Here is a 26172-nt window from a genome sequence, read left to right as displayed (position 1 = left end):
GAATTGCCACAGAGTCTCACGCTCTTTTAGCGAACTCGTATTTGCGCATGTGCCTTCTTTTACATTAATTGACTCCTGAGTCTCGACTTAAACAGCATACAGTATAGTATACGACGTACGTATAGTAGTATAACGTATAGTGTACATTTCTTCTCCTCTCTCTCTCTCTCTCTCTCTCTCTTTTGTAGCAAATAGGTACACTAATGTGTGCAGAAAAAGAACCTGTATAAATGATTTATATCTAATTGTCTACTTTTGATTGTTTCAGTTTCGATTAAGGATCGCCTTAATAACGAGAAACTGAAACTTCTGGATTAACATTGTGATTCCAATATCGATCGTGCTTTTCAAAGTATTTTATATCGAAACTGTTCATTTTCACGAAATCGAGTTAACAATATGATTTTCTCTCGATACGGTATATCTGTATTCTTTCTTCTTCCGCGTTTTCTACGATCTAATCGATATCTTGATGGTTGGTAGAGTCGATACATGCATCTAGAAGCAAATTATCGCTTTCGATAAGCCCATTCGTTGTTTCACAAATCGACGATGGCGTACCATGTGTTTCTTTATTTTTATCTTCAACGTTATTAGAGTCATTGTGTCGTTCGAATGAAAACGGACTTATTTCTCTCGCTAAATTCGTATCTGCTTCGCGGAGCGATAACGTTTGCTCTCCTCTTTCGTCGATATCCGAAATTTCCTCTATAACGATAGGTTGCGGTGTATTATCGAGCGCTAATGGCTCACGAAGATCGTCAGCATCAGAATTTGAACTCGTTCCGACGAGTGGATCACTCTCGTCTTCGTCCGTTGTATGAACTTGCTCCAACACGCGTTTGCTGTGAATAATGATAGGAGACGAAGCGTTTAAAGATAATTTACTCCAATTCGATTCGTTAATAAATAAACTCAAATTTTCGAAGATATCAATACCACGAGGGGCAGTGGTCGGAGTAAACTTATAACCAAAAAGAGGTATGTTGCGACCAATTTTTTTACATTCTCCATCTTCTGCATACAGATTAGTTGGAGAAGTAAAGCAATCATCCGTCTTTTCACAGTTTACAGGTTTTAAATCGTAAACGTTCGTGGCGGAAAGACTTTTTGAAATTTCAACGAAAGGTAATGGTAAGGAATCGTGAAATTCCCCAGTGTGCCATGAACCGGCGATTGGCTTGCTCCTGTTTCCTTGATTTTCCAAAGATGCCATTTCTACTTGATCCTAAAGTGGGGTAAGAAAAGCAACCTTGTCAAAATTATTATTGCAATTAGCTTAGATTTTATCTTTAAAAATTTGTTGGCCAAATTGGAAGACTCCTTATTTGTTCAAAAATAAAACAAAAGTAGATGCATCTACGCAAGTATACGTATGTATACATGCAAGTATGTATGTATGTATGTATGTATGTATACATGTATACCTATATATATACATGTATATGTATACATGTAATAGGTATGTATACCTCTGTGTGTGTGTGTGTGTGTGTGTGTGTGTGTGTGTGTGTGTGTGTGTGTGTGTACATGTAATAGGTATGTATACCTATATATATGTATATGTATACATGTAATATGTATACATACGTATAATGTACATTGTAGATGCAAATCTCGATCCATAAATTATATTGGTTGATAACATCAAAGAATAACTTTGAAAAATTTTAATTTTAAAAGAACAAAATTCTTTCTAGTATCATAAAAACGCGTAAGATATCTTTTTACATATTTTAGAATGGAAAGAAAAGAAAAACGAATGGATGGTAGCAAAATACTTGCTTCTTTTCCTCCGTCGTCTTCTCTTGCTGTTTCTCCACTTCCTCCGCTTCTTTTTTCGTCTTCTTCGTTCTCATTGGCTGCTTGATTATTGTCATCGTCGACCTTTTCTCGACCAGAAGATTTTTCGATCATTGCTTCAGGTGCTAATTCTTGTATAGATGGATGAAATTTAACGATAAAGTCATCGGTTTGATTCGTGTTACTCGTCTGATGTTTAGAAGATGACGAGGGCATTAAATCGTCCAGTTCTAAAGGAATCACGTCGCTCGTTTCAGCATCTTTTTCAGCTACGTCGGTATTATCGATAATGAAATTCTGTATTAATTCCCGTGCAATTTCTTCTTCCACGCGAAGAGATTGTTTTTCATCTTCGTTACGAACAAGCGAGCAACTCGTGTTATTAATACATTCATTACCTTGAAACTCTTCCTTTGAATACCTTTCGGTCTCGCTTTCAATTTTGGTTTGTTGACCCGCCGGCTCGATAAAATCTTTTACTCGATCGTTTTCCGAGGACGAAGCTTCACCGACGTCTACTCTTTCTTCAGAAGCTAAAGTATCGAAGGAAGATAAAGAAACGTTTTCGCCTTCGCAAGAAGTAACATTATCATTTTCTTCTTCCGACTGATTATTAAGATTTTTCGAATTGCCCTTTTCGATCGTCGACGATATCGTTATGTCTTGTAACGAATCCAGATTTAACTCAGGTACTTTTGGTCCAGCTCCAAGTTGTTCAAACGACAAAGAAAAATCACTCGAACGATCATCGAACGTTCCGCTTTCCTCTTCTCTTCTTTTCCTTGGAGTTTCTTTAGACAGATCTTTCGATCGTGCATCGTCCTTATCGTCCATACTATTTCGTTCTTGATCCTCTTCTTGACTGGAACTTGTAAATTTTTCTTCGCATTCGATACTATTTTTATTTTCCATCGATTCGGCCGACTTTTTTGAAAAAACGCCGATACTATCGTCGATGCTACGCTGGACGTCGACGTTAGAAAATTTGCCCCTATCATTTTCTTCCTCCTCTTTGATATTTGCAAGATCTTCTTGATAAACAGGCGCTCGATTGGCAGCATTTTTTATACCACGTAAAATATGAGCATCGATATTCGTTGTATAGTCAACAGCACTTTCTGGATGTATATATTCTCCAAACGGATTCTCGCCGTGACAATACTCTTCTCCAATCCCATGCTTTATCTGCTTTCTTTCGATATTCCAAGATGAGATGGGCTCGTTGAAAGGGACGCAACCCTCGTCGTTCGTACCCTCTTCGAACTCGATTTTACAAACATCGTTATCATTGTCATCGTCAACGATATTATCAGGTATAATTACGGTGGTTACTGTTTCCGGTATTTCACTAGGGGAGCCTTCGGTAAGAACGTAACAAAAAAGATCGATTCCTCCTTTTTTCGTAGAATGGTCACGCGTATCTCGATCATCGCTATTGTTGTTTCCATTAAGGAAAATTTCCGAGTTGTCAGAGTCAAGATTGCAGTCTAAACTTTTTCCAATCGGCATTTCATCTTCCATCGAGTCGATCTCGATATTAGCGTCGCAATCTTCGTTATCTTCGTTGCTCGTTGGACTCTGATTTTCATCTGGATTTTTCTTCGTCCACTCGTCTCCTACGCTCAATACCTGCCTTTCGTGTACGCAGTCTGGTTTCTCCGATTCGAAATTTTTCAAAATCGAAAATTCGTTCGAACGCTCCGATACTACGAATCCATCGTCGATTTCTTTTGGAATAGTCTGAGAACAGACCAACGTATTTTCGATGCTTCTCTCGACCGTTTCTATCTCGATTAATTTCCTTTCAAGCTCGTTCGGTCGATATCGTTCCTCCTCTTCCTTTTTCTCCTCGTCCTGGTCCTCATCCTCCTCTTCCTCTTTCCCGTTCTCCAAATGTTCCAACGAATCTGCCCTCTGACAATGAGAAAGATCGATCGAATCAGGTGTTACGTTTAAGCTGTCTTTAAAAGTTTCCTCGATATCCGCCTCCCGTGGTGAATCAAAACATTGCTGAATAATTTCTACTTCTCCTAGAATTTGCTGTTTATCGATACCTTCCTCCATCGTATTCCCCGTCATAACAAGAATTCCATTTCCTTCGGACTCACTTCCACGAGGATATTTCCATGGGACCGTATCTACGTTCACATTGTCGCCTTTTAAATCCTCGTCTTCGCGTTCCTCTTCAATCGTTTTCGAATCGTAATCGAAAGTCGCACCTTCGATAGTTCCTGCTGCTTTAAGCTCTGTCTCCGATTCCAGATCCTTAGGATTCCAATTCGAATTTGTTGGATCCTCGTAATCCTGGCAGCGTATCGTTTGTTCGTTCAACCGAACATCCACGTCGTTTAACAAAGAGGGTAATTCGATTAAATTGTTTCCCCTCTTCGTCGACTTGGATCCATCACTCGAGATCGGTGGCAATGTCAAATTACCTGTGCTATCCTTCCCGTTACATTCATACGCGTTGTTCCTTGTACATTTTACAGGAGGTTGTCGCGTAACGACCGATGGAAGGACCACCGAGATCGGTCCATCATTGGTCAACTTTTTCATCGCATCGTCAAAAATTATGTTGCTGTCTGATGAATCGGATCGCGATCCCACGTTAATGAACATCTCTTCCACTTCGCTGTCTTTCGATTCTCTCTCGTTCTTCTTTCCCAATCGGGAATTTAATTTCGTATCACCTCCTCTCGTATTACCAAATTTCTCTTGCAATTTTTCCTGCTCTTTTCGCTCGTCTTCGATCATCATTTTCCATTGATCTTTTAAATTTCGACAGATTCTAGCCTCCGTCGAAACAATATCTATGTCTATATCTTCGCTCGTACAAGTGTCCTTGAAATACGCGCGATCTCTTTCGATTTGATCGGCACTTTTTTGTCGCATCACTTTCTTCTCGTTCTTGTAACTTTTATCGTCTAAAACAAATGTATAGAATTGTTCGTGATTTTCTTTAACTTCTCGACGCTTAATACGTTTTGCGAAAATATTTCCGGCGGACGAAGATCGAACGAATCGATGACAAGTAACTTGACTCGAAAATCGTGGTGAACGATGATCCGAGTAACCAGGACTTGATTTCTCCGTCTCTTTACTATTTAATCCTCTATTCCAATCTTCTCTTCCAATTGTATTTTCGTGCTTCTTCAATCCTTTGACCGTCCTATTTATAGACCAACCACTTTTATTCGTCGTCTCTCCTCTTCTCTTCGATGCCACAGCTTTTTTCGTTGCGCTTCTCGATGTCGTTAGTTCCTTCACTTCCCTTATTACCATCGCTTCTTCGATCAAGTTACTGTATTTACACCTACGAAAATAATCGTTACGATTTTCAGCATCACGATCGTTAGCCAATTTATGTTTCAGTATCCTCGGAACGATTTCATCGGTACGTTCTTTATCCCTTAATTCCACCAATTCTGCGAAATGTTGGGCCGCGAATGCGTAAATGTTTCGAGGTCTTTGACGCAAAATTTCTCGTGCAAGTCCTTCAACCGCAGGAGCCAAGCCTCGTGGTATTCGTGGCGCTATTATGTAGTCTATTTCCGACATTATCGTACTCGGTGTATCACTCGGTTCTCCTCGTATCTGTACTGTAATTGTTAGCTGTTACTCTTTATATGGAAGTATGTAATTGCACAAAAAGAAACAAAAAACACAACAGATACAAAGACAGAAAGACACTCGAGTTTATGTTCGCGTCTCTCCTCCTTCTTACATTTTTCCTCAAAATCAATAAATAAACAAAAATGTTTGTGATTGCCCGATGATGAAAGGAAAATTGCTCACTATCAGGGAAGATGCAAAATATAAGGAAACAGAAACACCAGATATACCGTGATTCACGTATCGAAAGTGAATAGATGATTGTAAACTCTGTACACCTGTTTATTACGCATGCACGAAATCGATCGAATACATATACATATACTCTACGTTCTATAGTCATGGCTATGAGATTGCCAGAATATTATTTTTCTTTAACGTAAATTATCTTTCGAACAATTATGTATGCCGATTAACGAATTCAGGTAGTTAGGAATTTATCTTTAAGATCAGTGTTAACTTTAAAGAAATTTCTCCAAAATAAATTTTATAAATAAATATCTTAATAACCTTAGCGCTAAGTGAGCTATTCTCTATATAGGTATGTATATACGTACATACTTACATAAAATTGTTCGGGCATCGTTACCGATAGCATTATATATTTTCACTTTATTTCTTTGCCTTTGTCAGATCTTCTAAATTTGTAGCCTAACATTTTTCATCAAATTCGTGCAAATTTCTAATATATGTAGCTAAAAAACAGATTGCTTTCACGATATTACACGCGCAACACGTTTTTATATATTATAAAATATTTGAACAACGGTCAACGTGGCTTTCGCTACCGACGACTTTCGTCAAGTCGTTTGTCTTTTTTACGTGTCTTAAGAATATCATCCAGTTTCAAATCTGTAATTTAAGTAATTAATCGGTTTTATTATTTTGTTGTAAATTGATACAGAGCTATAAGCAACGAACAGTGGTTGTTTTCTTTTTCAACAAAGCCAAACGTTTTTATTTACACTTATATAGAGTAATAAATTCCAATTCAAGAGGATGCAGATTGATAGCAGGAATGATTAAAGAATGGAGAGGAGGGCCTAGGTCGATAGAAGCCATTTCTCCTAGAGAACAAGCAACGACGCGTTGATTGTCCCAGCCTACACGAGCTAAACCCACTACAAGACTCGATTCCTCCAACGCTGTAAAACAACAAATTTCATTTTCCATGGATTCATTAGAAGCAGGATTATTTGGAAATGATACTTTTCTAGTATCTTACCTGGCTTCTCCTTGGTTTCTTTATTTTTTTCCTCTATGACTTTTAATAATTGCGTAGCAGCTTCCGAGACACTCATAAACTGAGACGGCATGTATTCTTTTTTCTTTTTAGTAATACTCTCTATCGTAGGCTCCTTTATTTTAATGTCTAATAAGCACAACGTATGTAGATCTCTCTGCCTATTTGAAATAATTTTCTCATAAAAACTATTTGGTTGCCAATCATTGTTCCAATAAGGGATAGAAACAGTTTCTCCAAAACGATATAATTGCAAACCACAGCATCCAATTGCGGTCAAAATAGAGGAATTGTGAACAATCTTTACCTGAATCATGGAATGATAAAGACTTTTAATATCGGTTAATAAAATTCGTTTTATTAAAAAAATTTTTTCTAATATTTGCCTTTATATCCTTCTCTCGAGCTCGTAGTATTAAATCCGAATGTGTAGTGGCACCAAACGGATCACCTACCACCAAGAAAGCAACATTTTCCTTCTCATCCTTCGGCAATATTTCATCCGCATTACTCTCAACTAATTCTCTGTCTGCCTCCAGTATCGAACATCCGTAAAATCGTTCCTAATTTGTTGAAATATGCAATCGTTGGTCTCCTATTATCATTATTTATGTTAAACATTCAATTAATCAAGGAACCAGAGCTACCCTTGACTTTAATCTACCTACCAAATCTTTTAAGCTGGTAGACAAAATTGACGTGTACGACTCTAAATAGACACGATCGCACATTCGTATAATTTCGAGACCCTTTACAGTTACATCTGTCGAATCACCAAGGCCTAATCCAATCACGTGTAACATTTTTTTCACGTCTCCCTGAATTATATGCACGATATCGTTTAATAAAAATCAATGTTTTGTTCAAATGACCGGTATAGGGAAATGAACAAGAAAGAAAAAGTCATAAACGTTTGTTGTTGATGATTTTATGTCTCAACGATTGCCCAATGCAATAAACAACAACGTGCAAAACTATCGAAGTAACTACACAGCCATAAGTAGGTAAATATAGATGTATTACGTTATCGCTACATATGTATAAAAGCTAAGGAAGAAGCAACTGAACAAATCTATATATGTACGTGTAGGGTATTTTACATTTATCCCTATTATTTTAACAAAAATGGCGTCAGATTCTATATCGTCAGAGCTAGTATTATTCGCATGCGCGTTATCTGTGCATATATATAATGATGATTTCGAACTGATCGTTTAATTGCTCACTAAACTATGTGCTGCTTACAGTAGCGATCGTGTTTTAAATATTCAGTTGTATCGATATTTGATCGAACGTGATCGAAACACACATCTAATCAAAATACAGCGTGTGTATACATATTTTTAAGAGCTTTTTAATCGTTATTGCGAGTTAGTATGTTAGTAAGTTAGTTGTAGTTAGTAAGAGGTTAATCTATAATCTGTCTAACAGGACGAGGTGGTAATTGTAAACAAAAGTTAATTGGTACGGTTGGTATTGGTAACTGAAATTCGAATTTTAATATTTTCTTTACGGTTACTACCTCGTCTCGTTGAACTGATTATACATTTCATTCCTATTTATGTATTAATACTGCAATTTATGCTGCCTCCAAAATCATAACTCAGGTATACCGTGTAAGTGGATATAATATGGGAATAAAAAGAGGATGCTGCATAAAGCCTCTTCTGTCCTCGTCTTGCATGCACACTAACGTCGCAACAACGTCACAACTAACGTCTGTGTAGTTTTCTTTTCGTTCCTATATCGTTTTCTCAGATCGCTCGCGCGATCTTTATGTGTCTATGGTACGAACGCGTTTTTCAATTATATGTTCTATTTGTAGTCTATCTAATAATCGTGTCTACGTTATTTCTTATTACTATTATTATTATGTTATTTGTCATATTAACGCTTCATACACAGTACACTTCTATCACTATTTTCAGTGCTTATATAGTATCGGTAAAATAGAAGAATGGCATTGCAACGTACATCTGTTGCATTACAAACTGTCAACGATTTAAGGAAAATAAATGGGGCAACGAAAGTACATTTTCGGTCAAGAATAACAACACCTTCAGGTGCGATTCTACCAGAACCAAAAAGAGCACGTTTCGGTTTTTTGGGTGTCATCTGCAGTGTTATGACAGGACTAGTCATAGGAGCTACTTTAAGTAAAATGATGGCTAATTTTCTCGAAGAGAAAGAATTGTTCGTACCTGCGGATGATGATGATGATGATTAATTTATTCTCGGTACGCAAATTAATTAAGGCAAAGATTTAAGTTATTCTTATCAAATTTCTACATCTTATGTTTTTCATATCGAGCCTCGACCCAAACTTTTGCACGTATCCCTAAACCGTACTTTGCATAAACAAGCTTCTCATTGTTCTTTCATAATCATGTATCATTCAGTGCTACCGTTTTATCTTTGCTTGCGAGGAAAATAGACTTCTTCCATGCCTATACATTGTTTTCTGTTTCAAGATCTATGACAACGAGGTATGGAAAAATATAAAATGATGTAATATGTGTCACCTTTGGGCAGCACATGTTTTGCATATATAGTTGTCACAGTAAATAAAATGTACACGGTGCTTTCAATTTTCTTCTTAGAGTATTACTTACATAATTCAAGTAATGTATTATTTATTATCAATTTTTGCTAAAAGGCAAACTGATTCTGTACATACCTACATGTATGTCTAAATGTATTCCTTTAAAATGCATATAGAAAATGTATATACCTAGGTGTACAGACATACAGATATTTTGTAAATATTGTTTCAATGGATTGCAAAATAAACACAATGCAAAGAAACAAGCTCTGGGTATATTTAATGGTTTCAAAAATTACAATATTCCTTGACATTGGAAAGTTTCTTTTTGTGTTTATAACAACATAATAAATTTGCATCATCAGTACTTCATCGATATTCGTTAATTTCGTTTTGAAATTTGGTTCGTTGATAAACGTTATTGGGATAATAAGAGCAGAAACATATTATTGAATATTTTATTGAGGTGGTCTTTTGTGTGAACTCCAGCCATGGAAACACTTGGTGAATCTTCGAGATTCTTTTCCCTTTGCTGTTAAATACAATTTACGTGGCCTGTCTGGCTGTTTTACTCGTAAATGTTGGATGTATACCTAAAAATTATTGTAATTAAATTATTTATCTTTATTCAGGAATTTTGCAAATCGGATACTTTTACAATTCATTCAATCCATTTTTACCTGAGCAGATTTATATGCCAATTTAATTTCTACCTCTGAACATCGACTGCCTAACCATAAAAATACTTGTTCGCCATTATCAAGTATCATAATATCGTCATCCGCTAAATCATCCTGGAACAGTATTAATTGATTATAAATCTATTATATATATATATTATATACATATATAACTTCGCTCTCACTAACGCAAACGTAAATTAGTAAATTTATCATATACTTGACAAAAATCGGTGCATTTCTCGCTGATCGTGAAATATCCCTTTTCATTCGAGCATCTGAATAGTCTCGTATAATTCATGTATTCTGCATCGATATCATATGGCTTTCTTCCACCAAGAGCTACCCAAAAAAAGTTATCTGGTTCTTCACCTTCGTTTAAAACTTGTAAACTTATCCATGGCTGTTAATTTCATTTGATAATACAGATCAGATTATAGTTTTACTAATTGAAACAGACAGGGTACAGTAAATGATAAACGTACGTTATTAAACATTTCTTCGGCGATTTCTTGAATCAAACGAGCTTCCTCGATATCTGCTTTAGAACCAATCCAGGCGTATACTATTCCCGTTTCATCGTCGTTATTGAACGGTACGTTTAAAATGTAGCTGTAGGATAACGCCATGTACATGATTGTATTTAAGTATTGGTAAAGTAAAGCAATAAAGATGAAGTAATTTTTTCAAAAAGAAAAAGAACAAAGACAGCCCTTATTTTAACAATCTTACCAAAATGAAGAGTTTAATAACGTAGAATCAGCCGGTATTTGTATGAGCCTGGTACACAATGCACTTCCATTACTTCTTAAGTGATAGAATTCAACCTTGTTACTACCAGAAGCTTTAGGCTGTTTACGCTTGCCATGATGAACAATAAATTTTCGTTTGAAATATGCCAAGAACTTTAAATTTTCTTGTTGCTGATGAGTTCTAACTACTTCCAAATTCTCACCAAATAAAGATTTAAACTTTTTCTGTAAGCTGGAAGCAAATACCTTTCATTAATACTTTATCAGTATTACTATTCATGTGTTCAAATCATTTTATCTTTTCAATTGCAATAGTAATTATTTGTGTGCAATTAATAATAATTAAAAAGACGATTTTCTGTACGCACCTAAATGTAAATGTCAGCCATCCCATATTTCCCGCATCTCGGCCTTGCCAGAAATATACAGTACACTGATAATCCTCTTCGAATTGCTCATCGCCATCTTCATTTTCTGTTGTATCTAATGGCTAAAATGGGAAAACGTATCATCAATGATAAAATAAAGGTCTGCTCAAAGTCGATTTAAAGAATGTACAAATTATTACGTACCATCCAGTAACGACATAAAAATACGTAACAATCACCACTATAAAAATGACCTAATTCCTCTTCCGGTAATCGTACAAACTTCTTTCCTTCTAAAACCAACGCTTCCATTCCCTCTAAATCATCGTTCCATTCCGACATCAGTTGTTGAGCTTCCATAAATGACATAGGCGGTTGTCTAGGCATGAAGAGTGCGGCTAAATCCGCCTGTCGAAACAAAACTATTTCACTGGTTTTGGTAGGAGAACGGGTAGGGGGAAGGAACTCGCGTTATTTTGCGAATCGTTTATAGTCTTCATTTTTTATTTCGCGTACCTTCGTTTCTTGTTGCTTCGCCCATTTAGTAAGGTCTGCCCCAGTTTTCGCGACTGATTCGGCAGTTCTAGTAAAGTCAACTGCTATAACTTCATCCCATCCAGAAAATTTGCATTTGAAGATCTAATTAGAGAAAAGGAAGATATCGTTATAAACTTTCTCTCTCTTTCCCTCTTCCTCACACTTTTCTCTCTCTTTCTCTCAATAGAGTCAACCGAATCTTCTGTATTTCTATCTCAAGTTCATCAATTTTGTACCTGCGACTCAGTTCCTTCTTGTAACCTGGTTACCATTGCGTATTCTGGTCGTTCTATCATGTTAAATAATTCTTGAGAGAGTTTAACAGCCGCTGCTCGTACTAATCTTGTAGATTTTTTGCCAAACCTATACACACACATACACATAACAATTGAAGCATGCACATTGGTGAGTTCATACTGTTCAGTATTTTGAGATTATATTAGAAGTTTTGAGTATGTACCAAACGTAAACATCTACATGACAATCCAATATATAAACATTGCGATTGTTTAAAAGCGTGTTGGTTAGTTTCCCATGAGGTACTTCGACTTGTGGCAATTCCAAATATCCCATACCAAGTTGTACTTGATACAGACGTGGCGCAAGTGGTACAAAATTTGCATCCACATGTTCCTATAATGAGAAGCATTAAAACAATAGATTGATCTGGCTGTAAATAAGATCACGGAGCGTTTGCGAGGTAGATTTCTAGGCGCGTAGCCGTGCCTTAAAAACAATTCAACTCAAACAACTTACGGCAATCGGTGGCAGGTGCGAAATATCTTTGACGTTTAAACACGATAAAAAATCATCCGACTCTGTATTCATAATTTCTGTCATGATCTCTGCTTTATTCTTTCTTTCATTTTTATTGATCTTCTCAGCCATTAATCTCGCCTTTGACTTCAATGTACTCTTCGCTTTTTTACCGTACCATATGAAGATCTTGTTGCCAGTATCTAAGACGAATACGAAACCCGGATCCAAGGAATCACAACGAACAGGGACCGGTTCTAAATGGATGGAAGCACCGGCAGCATGAACCCTATACAATCGTGTTATCGATGGCTGGTATGCGCCAACCGAATCGAAAGCAAACACGTTGAACAATAATATGGCAAGGTAAAAAAAATATGGTAAGATATAGTCAGAAAAGTAAGGTCAATAATGTAAATTCAAATTCAATAATACAAACCGTATCTTCGACTGTATAGAAACCGGACGAGGTACGACCTCCTTCGATATATGTAATGCCAGACTCGAACAACATTAGAAATTCATCCGATTCTTCGCCTTGTTCTTCTCTGATTGTACGACATTGCGCGCCCAAATAATTACGTAGATTTACTGCGTGAATTGCAGCACAAGCTCTTTTATCCAACTATAAAGTATTATACATCGATTTGAAAAACATGACAGATTTTCAAGACGTGTTCTTTGCACGTTGCTATATCGTAAACTGATCGATTATTTCAAACATACATTATACATATTATTATATACCTACCGTAGCTTTCTCCCCTATCCAGAAATAAATTGCCCAAACTAAAGACCCAGCTTCGTCTATTTCAGTCTTTAAAACAATGTAGCAATCGCCTTCGTAGAACTTTCCATGTGCCACTTCTTCTATTTCATTGGGCAAAAAATTCTCTATTTCCCAGACAGATAAACCAGGAACCTGACCAGCATCTTCGTCGAAAAATTCGGAATAATCCAGTGGTGGTTTTTCCAAAGTTTCATCCCATCGTTTGGGTCTTGAAAGCGAAAGTAAGATAAAAAAGATAAGAAACCCGAAATTGCCGAATAATGAATCGATCTCTTATAATGCACAAAAACGAATTCTTATAATGCATATTTTCTACCTACTTCAACGACTCTGCTTTTGATTCTTCGCATTCTTTGTCTTTATTTTTCTCCTTTGCTATATCTTTCATACCCTAAAGAAGAAAGAGAAAATTAATCGATTCAAATTACTTGCCCTTTTCGCTTATTTTCATAATATACCTTCAATATCTTGGCCTGATCTTGATCAGCTTCCTCTTGGTCTCGTCTTCTTCTCAGTCTCATTTTGCGAGCTATTGGATCCTTGCTACCTGAAATATAAGAAATAAACTGTAAAATATGGTTATGAGAAATTAAACAATGCTCATAGTGTGGTCATTCATGCTCAAAATAATTGAATATATAAGTTTAATATCGCTTATAATTAATTACTTATGATTGCTCGGTGTAAATCACGATCTGGTGTACATATAGTATATTGTGAGTAAGAACAGACTTACCGGCAGTCTGAATAGGCGTAGGTACATTAGCGCCAGCAAGCCGCAATTGATGTTGTAGGGAAAAATCGATATTATAAAACTCGATGCCGGAACCTTTTTGAACTTCCATTGGTTTTGGCGGCATTACTAAATTCGGATTATCTCTCAGATCAAGTTGTTCTAGATCGGTAAGAAGATGAATAGCATCTGGTACGGTAATCAACCGATTAGACGATAATATTAATTTCTTTAACGATCCACACCTGAAAAAGGAATACGTGCATTTATGATGCTTGTGGTACTTATGAAAAGTCCTTATTACGTTAATTTATTTTAGAGAAGCATTTTGAAAAGGGAAGTTAATTGGTGTACCTGCATAAACCTTCGGGTATCATTTCTAAACGATTATTAGCTGCTGAAAATACTTGCAACGAAGATAGCTTGCCAATGCCTGAAGGAATACCTTCGAAATCTAATTGATTGTCGTTCAAATATAATCTTCTGAGAGTAACGATTTTACACAGAGAGGCAGGTATCGCGGACAATTTATTACGACATATATTTAATGTTTCCAATTTTGTCCAAAGTTCTGAAATAAAAATATTGCAATACGTCCATCGCGCATAGATTGTCAAGAGATATGCAGTAATCACAGAATTAATATCGCGATAGATAAACCTACCGATTGCTGTTGACAATTCCGTTATTTGATTATCACTTAAATTCAAGCGACGTAAATTCAACAGAGAATAAAGCGCATCTGGTACCCGGGGTAAATTGTTTTGAGATAAATCAAGTTCTTGCAGATTCGTTAAAGTCTCCAAACTTGATGGAATATTGTTTAATGTCCTCTGCGTGTCGCACATCTGTAGGGCCATTAAATTCATCAAGGATGGCAATTGTCTGAGTGAAAAAAGAATAAACAATATCGTATTTGAAAACTCAACAATGGTTTGCCATATTGATCTCATTTACTATACCTTAATTGAAAATGTCCTAATGGATTATGATTCAGGTTTAAAGTTTGTAAATTTGCTAAGCGACGAGTTTGTGGTGGTAGTGTTTCCAACTTATTATTGCTAAGATCCAAGAATAGCAAATCAGTTAGGTGAATGAACAATGTATTAGGGATTGTTTCAATGCTGAAAAGACAATAATAGGATTATTCATTATCGACCATGCAACTGTTTAATAATTTGTATATATAACACTCACTGATTGTGACTTAAATTCAGATTTAACAAAGATCGAGCTCTTTCTAGTCCTTCTGGTACTTCCTTTAGATTATTATGACTCAAATCTAATGTGGTTAATTCTTCCAGATGAAATAATTCTGCTGGAATTCCACTTGATTTAATATTATTACGTCTTATGTTCAATGTACGAAGGCAACAGAGTTCCGTCAATTCTCCATACAAGCGTTCCAATCTGTTCTTAACTAATGAAAGGTGTTCCTGTTTTTGGAAAAGAAGAAAAATTTAATTTTTATTATTTATATTTTACCAAACTATCAATAAGAACCTCGATCATGATAGCTTCATCCTGAACTTTGTGCACACTTAAAAAATAAATGTCCATACGCAGACAGCTTTACCAGCTTCAACAATTTGCCCATTTCTTCTGGAATCTCAGTCAAGTTGGTTTCATCCAATTTCAGCCATTGTATACCAGTCATTAACCGTATAGATTCTGGAAATTTGCCATCCTGTAAAATGTAAAATTGTAACAGCTGAACACTATATTTCTAAAAGGAAATAATTACTTACACTAAAGTCGTTGCTGCTAAAATCAACTCCTCGTACAAAGGGTAATACTCCTGTGTTTGCCATTCTGATCAAATTCGAGAGGACGTTTTCGTGATTTTATAAATCCTATTTACGTTACGTTCGACGCTTGTAAATCTATATGTAACATATATGTAATACATATATAACATACAGAAAAATATTTAGATATAAAAATATATCTCATGCGCTTAAGCACTCAAAAATTTTGTTTAAGTATAACGAACGTTGAAGATTAAACAAATAAAAATTATGCACAATTACTAAGAATAGAATATGGAAAATACTAGAAAATGTCACAATTTCTTGAACTTCCAATGTAAAAACGGTCGATATCTATTACTCTTTTTCGATATTTCCAAAAATTGTATAATCGTTTCAGAAAATTAGCTTTGGATATTAAGTGATACGAACATCGTTTATACGTTCATCGAAATACTGTTGGTGACATGACATGAACAAAATACTGAATTTTTATCGAAAAGATCCAATGCAATGACTAATGACATACAGTTCTATTTAACAACGTATGAAACGAACGAGAAAGTGAGTGAGAGAGAGAGGGAGAGAGAGAGAGAAAGAGAAACGAAAGGACGGATTAATCTTTTATATCTTCCTATTTTAAATTATCTTTTTTAATTATCAATTTCATTCTGTCTCTCAATATTATTATATATTTATAAAAACATAAATAGAAATATACAATGCATCTATATATTATCAGGGATTATATAGAGATTTATACCTTAAAAATTGTCTAGGGACTTTTTTCAGATATTCATCTGAACATGCGCCATTCTAAATACAATTTAGAAACCTCCACGACCATAGCGAAATCAGAGTTGTTCTGTATCTGCTGTACACTGGTGTGAATTTTCATACATATAATATTTATCTCAATTTATGATGTCCAGAGTAGAAGAAGGTGAATTTTAAAATTTAATTCGTGAAAATAAAGTACATCGTTCATTCGTTTATCAATCGTCAATTATTTTCTCATATGACTTCAGTCGAAGAAGTAGAGCAATTGGATAGCGGCATGGGTAGTAGCGACGCACATTCTCCCGAGGTGAAATCGCTTCTTCCTGACGATGAGGATGACGAAGAGGTATTCGATTTCGATATACAGTGATTACGTATTAATGTGATAAATAGATGAAACTTTGCATTATTACGAGTCGTTACTTTTACGGATAGTAACCATAATTAATCTTGAGGAATTAACCAAATATTTTGTTGCCTACGAATCATGCTTTCCGTGTTGCGGCTTAATCATATTAAATTTTCACTATGAAAAATGCGATATCTTTGAGTTCGTTTTTAGGATGAAAGCTTGGCAGAACGATTATTGGGACTTACGGAAATGTTTCCGGAAAAAGTACGAAACGTGGGATATAATATCGGCACTTGTTTATGCAATTGTATGAAAGGTCTGTACTTTTTAATTTCAGATATTCAATGTCACATTACAAATAAATGATACATTTTTGCTGTTTTGTAGGATTATATATGTATTCATGTTCAGCAGCATGGGTATTCTTCAGCTCATCTGCTATTTTATTTGCACCTATATTGTTTGAGATAGAACGAGTACAAATGGAAGAAGCACAACGGTCGCAACAGAAGCAGGTCTTGCTAGGACCTAGTAAAGCCATGTCGAACGTGAATGCTTCAAGTCTTCCAATGGCTCCACCAGTTCAGCAATAATAGCAACGATACCATTGATGTTGCATTCAAATTACCATAAGTCGAACATCCTGTTCACTGTTTATATTTATATTAGTATAACTTGAATCTATTCTAATATCTCACTGATATCTACACATTCGTAAGATTATCATACTTGCTACAAAAATCTAAATGATACATAGAAGAATGAAATGAATTAAAGCGAATTTAAAAATAATATCTACGCTACGTTTATTCGTTTTTCGTTTTAGAATATCTGTTTTATATCAAAACGAATTCACCAACATTTTATCATATCAAATTTAAGCATCGTAATATTTCCTTATAAAATATTAGTAAAATAACACTCCATTTCATGTAGTGCACCGTTATCTATAATCTATAAAATCACTAAATCCTTTCGTAATGTTAGCACCTATAAGGTATCACATGTTGTATCATAAGACGTTGAATAAACATATAGTGAAGAATGTTTTTCAATATTGTCAATTACTATAGGAAATGTTATAATGGTGATAGAAACAAATTTTTGTTCGTATATTTCAAATATACTTTTATGATTTACGTTTGAAATTTTCGGGTCTCGCTAACGTTTCTTATGTTACATTTGGAATTTCCAAAATTCAAAGGAATTTTTAAGGGTAACGTTAGGATCTTTTGGATTCTAAGTACGTTTTTTATGTTTCCGATTTGGATTTGTCGCTTGTAAGTGCATATTCAACAGACTCTTTTGAAATTTTCGATGCCCAATAGGCTCTAATTCGCTTTTAATGAAAATTTTTTTCAAGATTTCTTTTGCCGCATCCTCGGGGTAGTTCCAGTTAATATCAAAATAATTTGTGCTGAACTTGAACGTAATTGGATAAGCGGAAAGCGTGCTTCTGGGCACTTAAACAAAAATAACTATTCAAATGCGCATAAAATCCATTTTATTTCATTATTGTCTAAGTCATTGATTATGTCAAAAAATACGTCAGACGTTGTAGATGTAGAGAAGGGAGATCTTTTATGTTCTATTACCTTTTTTCGTGGGTCAAACAGTTTCCGGAAAAACCGCAAAAATTATGTTTTTAATCTTTGAAATTTAAACATAATTTTTGTGATTTTTCCGGATTCCTTTCTTTCCATTTTTCCGGAGACTGACCCACGAAAAAAAGTAATAGAATAAACACATTTATAAATACACATAAAAGATACATTTTTGTAGGCTTTATTGATAAAGATCATTTAAAACACATTTAAATTTCAAAGATTAGAAATGTGTCTTAATGATCTTTATCAATAATTAATTAAAATTTGAAGAACATACTTGTTTTTGCTCCTCATTTTTCGTAAATAATTTATTATAGTCTTACATTAATTTAACACCTCCTTTTTCCGTATCATTGACAATTTACAGTTATATATTCACGAATTCCAAATCTTTAATAAATCTGTTTTCAAGTTGATGGTTTTGTCTAGAGAATTTGTAATTGCATCCAAATCTTTTAAAAAACGTTTTAGTTTGGATGGAAACGAATTGTTCAATACCTCTCTCAAAAATTTCAGGAATTTCATCGACTTGCGATAATTGTATTTACTTTACGCTTTCTGATTCTGTTTCGCGATTTAAGATATCAATCATTCTCTGTTTTAATTTAGGTGAACGTAAAATATGCTCCTTTTCTAGATCTTCAACTTTTATTTGATGCGTTTTTCCCCACATAATCAATAATTTAAAAGATAATCGAATAAAATCAACTTTATGTGTAATTATTACAACTTGAAATAATATATAAATTTTATACTTATAAATTTTATTATATTATTTTGTTTATAAGTTTCGCTATTGTAGTATAATTATTTTTGTCATAAACTGGCATTTAGCATAAATTAACACAGTTTTAAGACAAAAACTAGTACCATATAAGTGTAAATTTACTTTTAGCACTGTTATTTTTATAGAAAATATAAAAAGTGTAAAAATTGTAAAAATGGTTATTGTAATAAATTGTTGAAGGCATCAATTTACAATAAAAATTAAAAAATTATTAAATTTAATTGTGTTATAATAGAAAAACCAAGTGTATGCCATTAGGTATATAAGGAACATACGACTCGCGTTCGCGCTCATTTGTGTTTGAACTTCCGTACCGTGAAGATCGAAGAACTTTTACGACTTATATTTTCTATTTATAACATTTGCGCTTTTAATATATAATATTTAAACTATTAATTTACAGCATTTAAACTATTAGTTTATTGTATTTAAACTGTTAATTTATAACATTTAAACCATTAATTAATTACATTTAAACTATTAATTTACAACACCGTTGGATACGATGGGACACCATAGGATGAGTGCGTTTTAGTATTAATTAATTATAAGATAGATACCTATGTTAAGTGCATTGTGGGTCCATTCTGTACAATGATACTTATCCATTTTGGAACGAAGAATAAAATTCTGTTATCCTTTCCCGCTGAAATTTGGGGTTATTTTGTGCGCAGGAGTGTGTCGCGTGAGTCTATTGATTCTTTCGAAAGATCGCGAACTCGTTCGTTCGTGCCGCGATTTTTATTTTATTCTCTGATTGATCGCGAGTTTTTCTTTGGCTTTCCTCTACTTTTAAGCGAAATTTAGTTCAGGCATCTCGGAAGTTTATAATTTTTCGATATTTTCAAAAGTTTAGTGTCGCGAAAATAGAATATTAAACGGTTTAGTACGACTCGTATGTCCCATTTGCAAGACACGAAATTGTATATACAGTTGTCAGTGTCATTTTCTATCTCTCGTTCCAAGTTAGACAAATGTGTCTTTGATACCGAATGCTGCCAGTAGGGTTACGAATTATTGTACGATTTTATAAAGATCGATGTAATCATTGTGTGGTATATGAATATTGCGTGACGTATGTTTTGTTTGAAATTCGGATAGATTCGTTTCCACGCAGCACTTGCTGCACATATGAATGCTTTGCAGTGTATACAATTTTTTTTGTATAGATCGTTCAAAACTGCGTACCTGCTTGTACCACCGATTCTTGCGTCCCCCTTCCCATCCCGCACCGCTTTGGATGTTGCTCAGTGAAATTAAGGTATAAGGAATTATTCAGTCGTTTACATTTCGTACCGATAACATGTTTCGCGTTGCGTTAGGTTTATAACGTATTCTAACCTATTGGTATGCTTTCTTCATTAGTTTCTTTTATTATCGTTTATATCTCGTTATTAATATCGTTTAATTGATACACGTTTATTTAACGATTCATCGAATATTAAGGTAATGAAATGAAGTCCATTTACTAAATGATACTGTTACCGGTAGCTTCTATCGTAAACTTTTGTAATAAAATTTGAGTTTGATTGTGTTTTCATTTAATTATTTTATACATTTGTTTTAACTTTTAGTTATTTTTTGTGCAGGTTATTGATTTATAGCAGGGATAATATAGAAGTAACAGGAATATTGATACGTGGATGCAACGACGATTAATGATCAATCCGATGAATTTTCATGGAAATTTGGTAATGTTTAATTTATTTTAACTAAGGCAGCTCTGCGTGAACGATTCTATTGTATTTTTATTCGAGCATGGATAACATTTAATATACAATTTATATTTATTTTAAAATATATTTGATACATATTTCATAATAGATACTTTCTTAATTATTTGGAATACTAAGATGAAAGTAAAGACGATTAAATAAATCATTTAATCGTTCTATTTCGAAGATATGAAATTATTTGCTTATTTCAAACGAATCTTTAACTCTCTGGATTTCTTTGGATCCAGAGCATGGGAAGTCATTCTTGTTACTACTTTGTCACTATGCTCGCTTTTAATATTTGTAGTAGTAGTAGTAGTAGTCCTTTTTTCTTTGGCCGGTGTATATATTGGTCCATCATCACATTGGGCAAATCGCGGTTTTTAATATAATATCGCGGGTTTTTATTAGTGTCACGAGAGAATGATTACGGTTTGAATTAGAGTTACGATAAAATGATAAACGTGTTTGTTTTAGAGTTGCGAATTATGATCCCGCGATTGTCTTTTGTAATTTTTATTACGAATTTTTAGAACTTTATACGTATCAGAATTTATTCTGTTTTCTATTGTTTAAAATTAGATTATAAAAATGTTAGTTTTCAATTAATTTTATAGTATTCCAAGTTGTAATATCAGAATATTTAAAATAGATTTCTCATATGGTGAATAGTACTTTTCATTAAATTCACTTTAAGAGTTAGCGTTGCGATATTGTTCCATCGCGATTTCTATTTATTTTTCCCTTTAGCGTTGCGATAACGAATGATCGCGTTTTGTCAAGTAGAGTTGCGTTCACAAACTGCCCAAAATTTTCCGTCTGCCTTCGTCGGAGACTGTCCTGGATCACTCGATACAGCTACAAGAGCTGTACTAATGTGATCGTTCATCAGCAACCTCCTAAATGGTTGCACTGGGATCTCTCGCTATTAATGTTGCGCGTTGCTTAAATACGAGTGCGTAGATTTATATTTATTAGCGTTGCATATCAAATTTCGTGGATAGGTCGCGGGTAGGTGGGTCTCCACTCGTAGCACCCGGTGAGATCCGGGCAATCGGTATTATTTGATGTATAATTACTAATTGTATCGCTATACAGCAAAGCAATTAACTATATAACTGATACAATTATTAATTATATGGCAAGTAATATGAGCTAATTGGCTGCGATCCTGACTGGGTTTTCTTTTCAATGCATCTATGGTAATTACATTAGTGAAATATAATTCAGATATAATTTAGAAGTGTAATCAATAATAAGTACTTTTTATTAATTTTATAAGTTTAACGTTCCCTATTTTATTTTTGAATTTTATATTTAGATGTAGTTAAATTTTATAGCTATTTACGAATCTCTGTACGAAATTCTAGACTACCTTATGCTTTACTAACATCTTCATAAATGTTTTTGAATCTACACTCTTTTGAGCATTATATCGTAGACGAGATACCGAACAGACGTAACATGCAATCGATGTAATACTTTCTCATGACCCATGACTTGTTTCGACAGTTATTTTGAACTCCTTACCATTTCCGTGTCACATGCGATGTTATCGATTTAGTCTAATACCAGATAGTTCCTATATTCACCGTAGCAAATCGCAGAAGGCTTAAAAAAGCAATCGAGGTCGGTATTTCAGAACGTGAGACACAAAGTCCTATGCTTTGTGTAAGTATGTAAGTACATACTTATATAATACATAAATACATACATTGTACAACAGGGAAATGAGAAGGATCCCCCGCGACAGCACAGGATAAAGGAGCTAAGTATGTACTTACTTACTAAGTATCTGCATACCGTTCTACATCGCCCATCGTCACGCGTTACCTATATTGTTTTGTTGGTATATGCGATACTTTTGGTCAATACGCGTGTTTAATTTTACGATTGCGTCGAGTCTGTCAGAAACAACCAATCAGATTCGTACTTCTTTCAGAGGACTTCTTACCATTTTCATCTGTATATGTACTATCAGAGAGGAAATCCTTTCTGGTATTATATGCATATTACGTAGATTAAAGTAATATGAAAAAGGAGTGAGCGATGAACGAATATGTTAGGTTAGAGGTACAAAAGAAGCGTATACAATAATCTGTTCGTGATTAACAGGTGTTGATACCAGTTTCGAGTAGTGATCGTTCGTTAGCGAGAGTAGGCGAAGACTTGGCTCTTTGCAAGAATGCGGTTGGGGAAAAAATCTCCCCGAGGCTTGCTGATTACGACTTGTAGGTAACGAGCTTGGTGTAGGCCCCCTTATAGCGGTAACAAATACCAGAAACTAACCCTAACATAACCTTAGTGTGGCAACAAATAAAATGCCGTTCTTCCAGGGTTGGATCAAATTTCTCTTACAAATTAGATTAAAATCTAGGAAAATTGTCTAGAGATAAAAATAGTTTCGTTTCGTATTTTACGCTATATTTCTATTACAACATAATTTATTTTATTATAACTAACAAAATGATTGTATCGAATTACATGATTTCAAGATTTGTTTACGTATCTTCCTTTTTATTCTCTGTTGGATCGAATGTAAAATTTCTTCGCTCGAGATGTATTTTTTTAAAAGATCCTTCAAATCACTCGGATTGTTCAGATTATCCGCGCTCTTATGATACAGCTATCAAATCCTACACTCTTCTTCTTCAACTTTTGATAAGCGCACTGTAATTCGCTTGCTTTTGTGTTTGAGATCGGAATTGATTTTCCGTAAGGTATACGGCTCGTTCTTCAAAGCAGCTTTCTCCGATTCTAACCGATCCAATTTCGAAGTGGCCGTATCCAGTCCAACCCGTAAAGACTCTTTTTCGTCCCTCAGTGTCGTCAATTCCGTTTTCAATGTTCGAGATTCTTCAATCGCGGCTCGTCCTTCCTTTTCTCGTCTTTCGTGAAATTAACAACCAAGCTGCATCTCAGAGAATTTATCTCCATTTTGAGGACAATGTTGCACATTTTTAATTTGCTCACAGTTTCCATTAATTTCTCGGTTTCTGTTCCGGCTTGTTCCGTTGTCGACCTGTCACAAGGATAATACACTCGTCTGGCCGATACGTGTTACCGCTCCTACGTTATTCATACTATTACTCGAGTATCTATCGATCTCTTTATAATAAATTTATAATAAGTTTTCTGCTTTCGAAGCTGATGCTTCGTGCGAGCCAATTGCATTTTAACTTTAAAGTTCTGACTCCTCGCGTTTAATATCTCCAATCTTAACGATTCGTTTTCTACCATCACTTTCTTTAGCTCTTGTCTCGCTTTCGTTAATTTTGTTTTGTCATTGAAACGTTTGCCAGATTTGCTATTGCAAACTCGCCATACGCCACATTTTCCCCGTTTTCTATCTTTGAGATTTTGCATAGTAAACTGCTCACATTCTCCTCTTCCAACGATTCTTTCTCTTCTTCCAACGTGGCGTTCATCATCTCTGAAATTTGTAGTTGCTTCTCGAAATCCTGCTTTCGTTGTGAATTTTATTCGGTCTCGGGTTCAGCTGCTCGCTCGCTTCCTTCAACGTTTCGTTGCTTTGCCTTACCTCGTCGAGAGTGGCTTCTAGAGTCGTGTTTTTCGACCTTGTTCTACTATAATCAGTTTTTAATTTGTTTAATTCGACAGTGTAATGTTGTTCGTTCACCGTCTTAACTTGGTTCAATAGAACGTTTAGTGTGACATTGTCGTTGTCTAGTTAATACGTATTGCGAGTCTATTCTTTTCTAACAAAAGGGTTTGCACGCGACATTCGAAGCTAATTTCCTTTGGATTCAGTTCGTTCAAATCAGCGTGCAGTCTCGAGCTTTCAAATTCCTGGTCGTTTTATTTTATCGCCGGACCTGTTCAATTCCGTTTGCGTATTTTCCGATTTGTTACTCAAATGTTCGTTGCTCGTTCTAAAGTTTCTGATTTCTTCGAGCAGACCGTCGAGCAAACACGGAACATTTGATGCAAACGCGATTTACGGATTTTTCTAGCAGCTTCTTTTCGCTCCTTATATTCGTCAAATTCGCGTTTAATCGTCCCTTTTCTTTTTCCAAATTCGCCTTTTCGTCATCGAATTCGTTGTAATCGATTTTAATCGATGAGCTCTTTCAGTCGTTCATCGGCTGTAGCTTTTTCTGCGCCTCACACACACTCGACACACGAGCACCTCTTTTTCCACTCTAAACGAAGAATGTTCGTTTCCAGTACTGTCTTAGCATCGGGAAGGTGTTGCAATTTAATTTTCAGATCGATATTTTCGCGACTCTCGTTCGAAGTTGCCAAGTCCACCTTGAGTTGGTGTAATTCAACGTTCATCCTCTCCATCGCTTGCTGCGAGCGCATTGCATTCTCATTTTCTTTCGCGGTGCTCGTAGTTTCTTGTTTGCATTTAGCTCGTTCTAATTCGTTTACCTTATTTCATAAGTTTCATTTTCCTTCGAAGTAATCCGAAGGCTTCGTGTCAAGTCCGTGATCTTGGCGTTTAATGCTTTCTCCATCGTGTTCCTCTCGATAAGAACGCTCATTGCTCTTTCATTTTTCTTCCGAACAGCGTCACGAATTTTTCCCATTTCTTTTTTAACGATGCTTCCTTATCGCTCTGGAGATATTGTAATTTTTTTCTCGTTGAACTCATTTCGCGTTTCACCTGTTGCGGTTGTAGCAGCTCCTTTTTCGAATCTCCCTGACCACGCTGGAGCTCCAACTCTTTCTCCTCCATCGTCTTCACTCTCCTCCTCAAAACGTTGCCCTCTTCCATTAGCGTGACAATTTCTTACTGCCGTATGCTCCAGCTCTTTCTTCTTTGTCCCAACAAAATTTCGTGTTCTTCTCATTCAGTTCCGGCTTTGATCGAGCGATCAACTCCCCTGTCGCGTCAGAGACACAACAGATCACGAAATCGATAAGATCGCCGATGATTCAAATGATACGGACAATGCGAATCCAATAGAGCGACGGTTCAAAGTGTTGAAAGACGGTTCAGAAACAAAATGATTCAAAATGCTACAAGAGACCGGTTCAAAGTGTCTCAACATACTGAGGCGAGCGCTTATTTTGGAGGGTTTTTATACAAAGGTTTTAGTCTCTCTGGGGGGATTGTTGTTTGGTGCACCTCAGGGGCGCCTATTGTTTGGTTATTGTTTCAATGGCTGTGACATGCAGGATGTTTAGCATGTCCCATTACCGTTTCCGACCGGGTCTCCTTGAGGGTGCGACATCCCCACCTGCTCGATTCTCCTGAATATACTTAGACAATCACTTCTAACTGCTTGATCTCGTGACACACTCTACCGATAAAATCTTCCAATTTTTCAATGTCCTTCGATTCGTTTGAATTTCCTTCCGCACGACGATTCGATCCATTCATGGTCGACCGTGCCTCCT

General features: G+C 35.4%; 5 protein-coding genes and 1 long non-coding RNA gene across 11 annotated transcripts; 3 read left to right on the top strand and 3 right to left on the bottom strand.

Annotated features, from left to right (window-relative positions):
* Window positions 1-146: 146 nt before the first annotated feature.
* On the bottom strand, window positions 147-5666 carry LOC132912963 (uncharacterized). The gene is made up of 2 exons (XM_060970811.1): window positions 1786-5666; window positions 147-1228 (listed from the first exon to the last, which is right to left on the bottom strand). Exons 1-2 carry the CDS (start codon window positions 5359-5361, stop codon window positions 458-460), a joined length of 4347 nt encoding a protein of 1448 aa, XP_060826794.1. The 5' UTR covers window positions 5362-5666; the 3' UTR covers window positions 147-457.
* Window positions 5667-6273: 607 nt separating this feature from the next.
* LOC132912991 (diphthine methyl ester synthase) lies at window positions 6274-7645 on the bottom strand. 2 transcript variants are annotated; one of them, XM_060970872.1, is made up of 4 exons: window positions 7327-7645; window positions 7045-7221; window positions 6641-6965; window positions 6274-6560 (listed from the first exon to the last, which is right to left on the bottom strand). In XM_060970872.1, exons 1-4 carry the CDS (start codon window positions 7459-7461, stop codon window positions 6373-6375), a joined length of 825 nt encoding a protein of 274 aa, XP_060826855.1. In that variant the 5' UTR covers window positions 7462-7645; the 3' UTR covers window positions 6274-6372. The 2 variants fall into 2 exon arrangements, 1 of the variants encoding a protein (XP_060826855.1); XR_009659307.1 differs by lacking the exons at window positions 6274-6560; window positions 6641-6965 and having other exon boundaries at window positions 6972-7253; window positions 7327-7468.
* A 941-nt stretch (window positions 7646-8586) lies between these two features.
* LOC132913001 (essential MCU regulator, mitochondrial) lies at window positions 8587-9466 on the top strand. The gene has a single exon (XM_060970883.1). It carries the CDS (start codon window positions 8616-8618, stop codon window positions 8883-8885), a length of 270 nt encoding a protein of 89 aa, XP_060826866.1. The 5' UTR covers window positions 8587-8615; the 3' UTR covers window positions 8886-9466.
* On the bottom strand, window positions 9460-16137 carry LOC132912964 (protein flightless-1). Of its 5 annotated transcripts, none has more exons than XM_060970812.1 (23): window positions 15997-16134; window positions 15565-15699; window positions 15393-15503; window positions 15014-15252; window positions 14779-14940; window positions 14481-14701; window positions 14171-14387; window positions 13820-14061; window positions 13542-13630; window positions 13404-13474; window positions 13045-13291; window positions 12733-12918; window positions 12294-12605; window positions 11998-12170; window positions 11774-11900; window positions 11517-11639; window positions 11205-11408; window positions 11001-11122; window positions 10613-10864; window positions 10366-10492; window positions 10101-10283; window positions 9881-9994; window positions 9460-9793 (listed from the first exon to the last, which is right to left on the bottom strand). In XM_060970812.1, the coding sequence occupies exons 2-23, from the start codon at window positions 15625-15627 to the stop codon at window positions 9659-9661; spliced, it is 3720 nt and encodes a 1239-aa protein (XP_060826795.1). In that variant the 5' UTR covers window positions 15628-15699; window positions 15997-16134; the 3' UTR covers window positions 9460-9658. The 5 variants fall into 5 exon arrangements, with proteins under 5 accessions (XP_060826795.1, XP_060826796.1, XP_060826797.1 ...); XM_060970813.1 differs by lacking the exon at window positions 15997-16134 and adding an exon at window positions 15870-15967; XM_060970814.1 differs by lacking the exon at window positions 15997-16134 and adding an exon at window positions 15883-15901.
* Window positions 12518-13087, top strand: LOC132913005 (uncharacterized). The gene is made up of 2 exons (XR_009659309.1): window positions 12518-12659; window positions 12752-13087. It is a non-coding gene; the product is annotated as an uncharacterized LOC132913005 (long non-coding RNA).
* A 212-nt stretch (window positions 16138-16349) lies between the features above and the next one.
* LOC132912999 (mitochondrial import receptor subunit TOM22 homolog) lies at window positions 16350-17751 on the top strand. The gene is made up of 4 exons (XM_060970881.1): window positions 16350-16507; window positions 16593-16690; window positions 16907-17012; window positions 17084-17751. Exons 1-4 carry the CDS (start codon window positions 16486-16488, stop codon window positions 17287-17289), a joined length of 432 nt encoding a protein of 143 aa, XP_060826864.1. The 5' UTR covers window positions 16350-16485; the 3' UTR covers window positions 17290-17751.
* The last annotated feature ends 8421 nt before the right edge of the window (window positions 17752-26172 follow it).

The sequence above is a fragment of the Bombus pascuorum genome, chromosome 12, assembly GCF_905332965.1.
Source record: "Bombus pascuorum chromosome 12, iyBomPasc1.1, whole genome shotgun sequence".
Taxonomy (NCBI): domain Eukaryota; kingdom Metazoa; phylum Arthropoda; class Insecta; order Hymenoptera; family Apidae; genus Bombus; species Bombus pascuorum.
The sequence above is the reverse complement of the archived record's forward strand: the minus strand, read 5'-3'. Positions and strand labels throughout refer to the sequence as shown.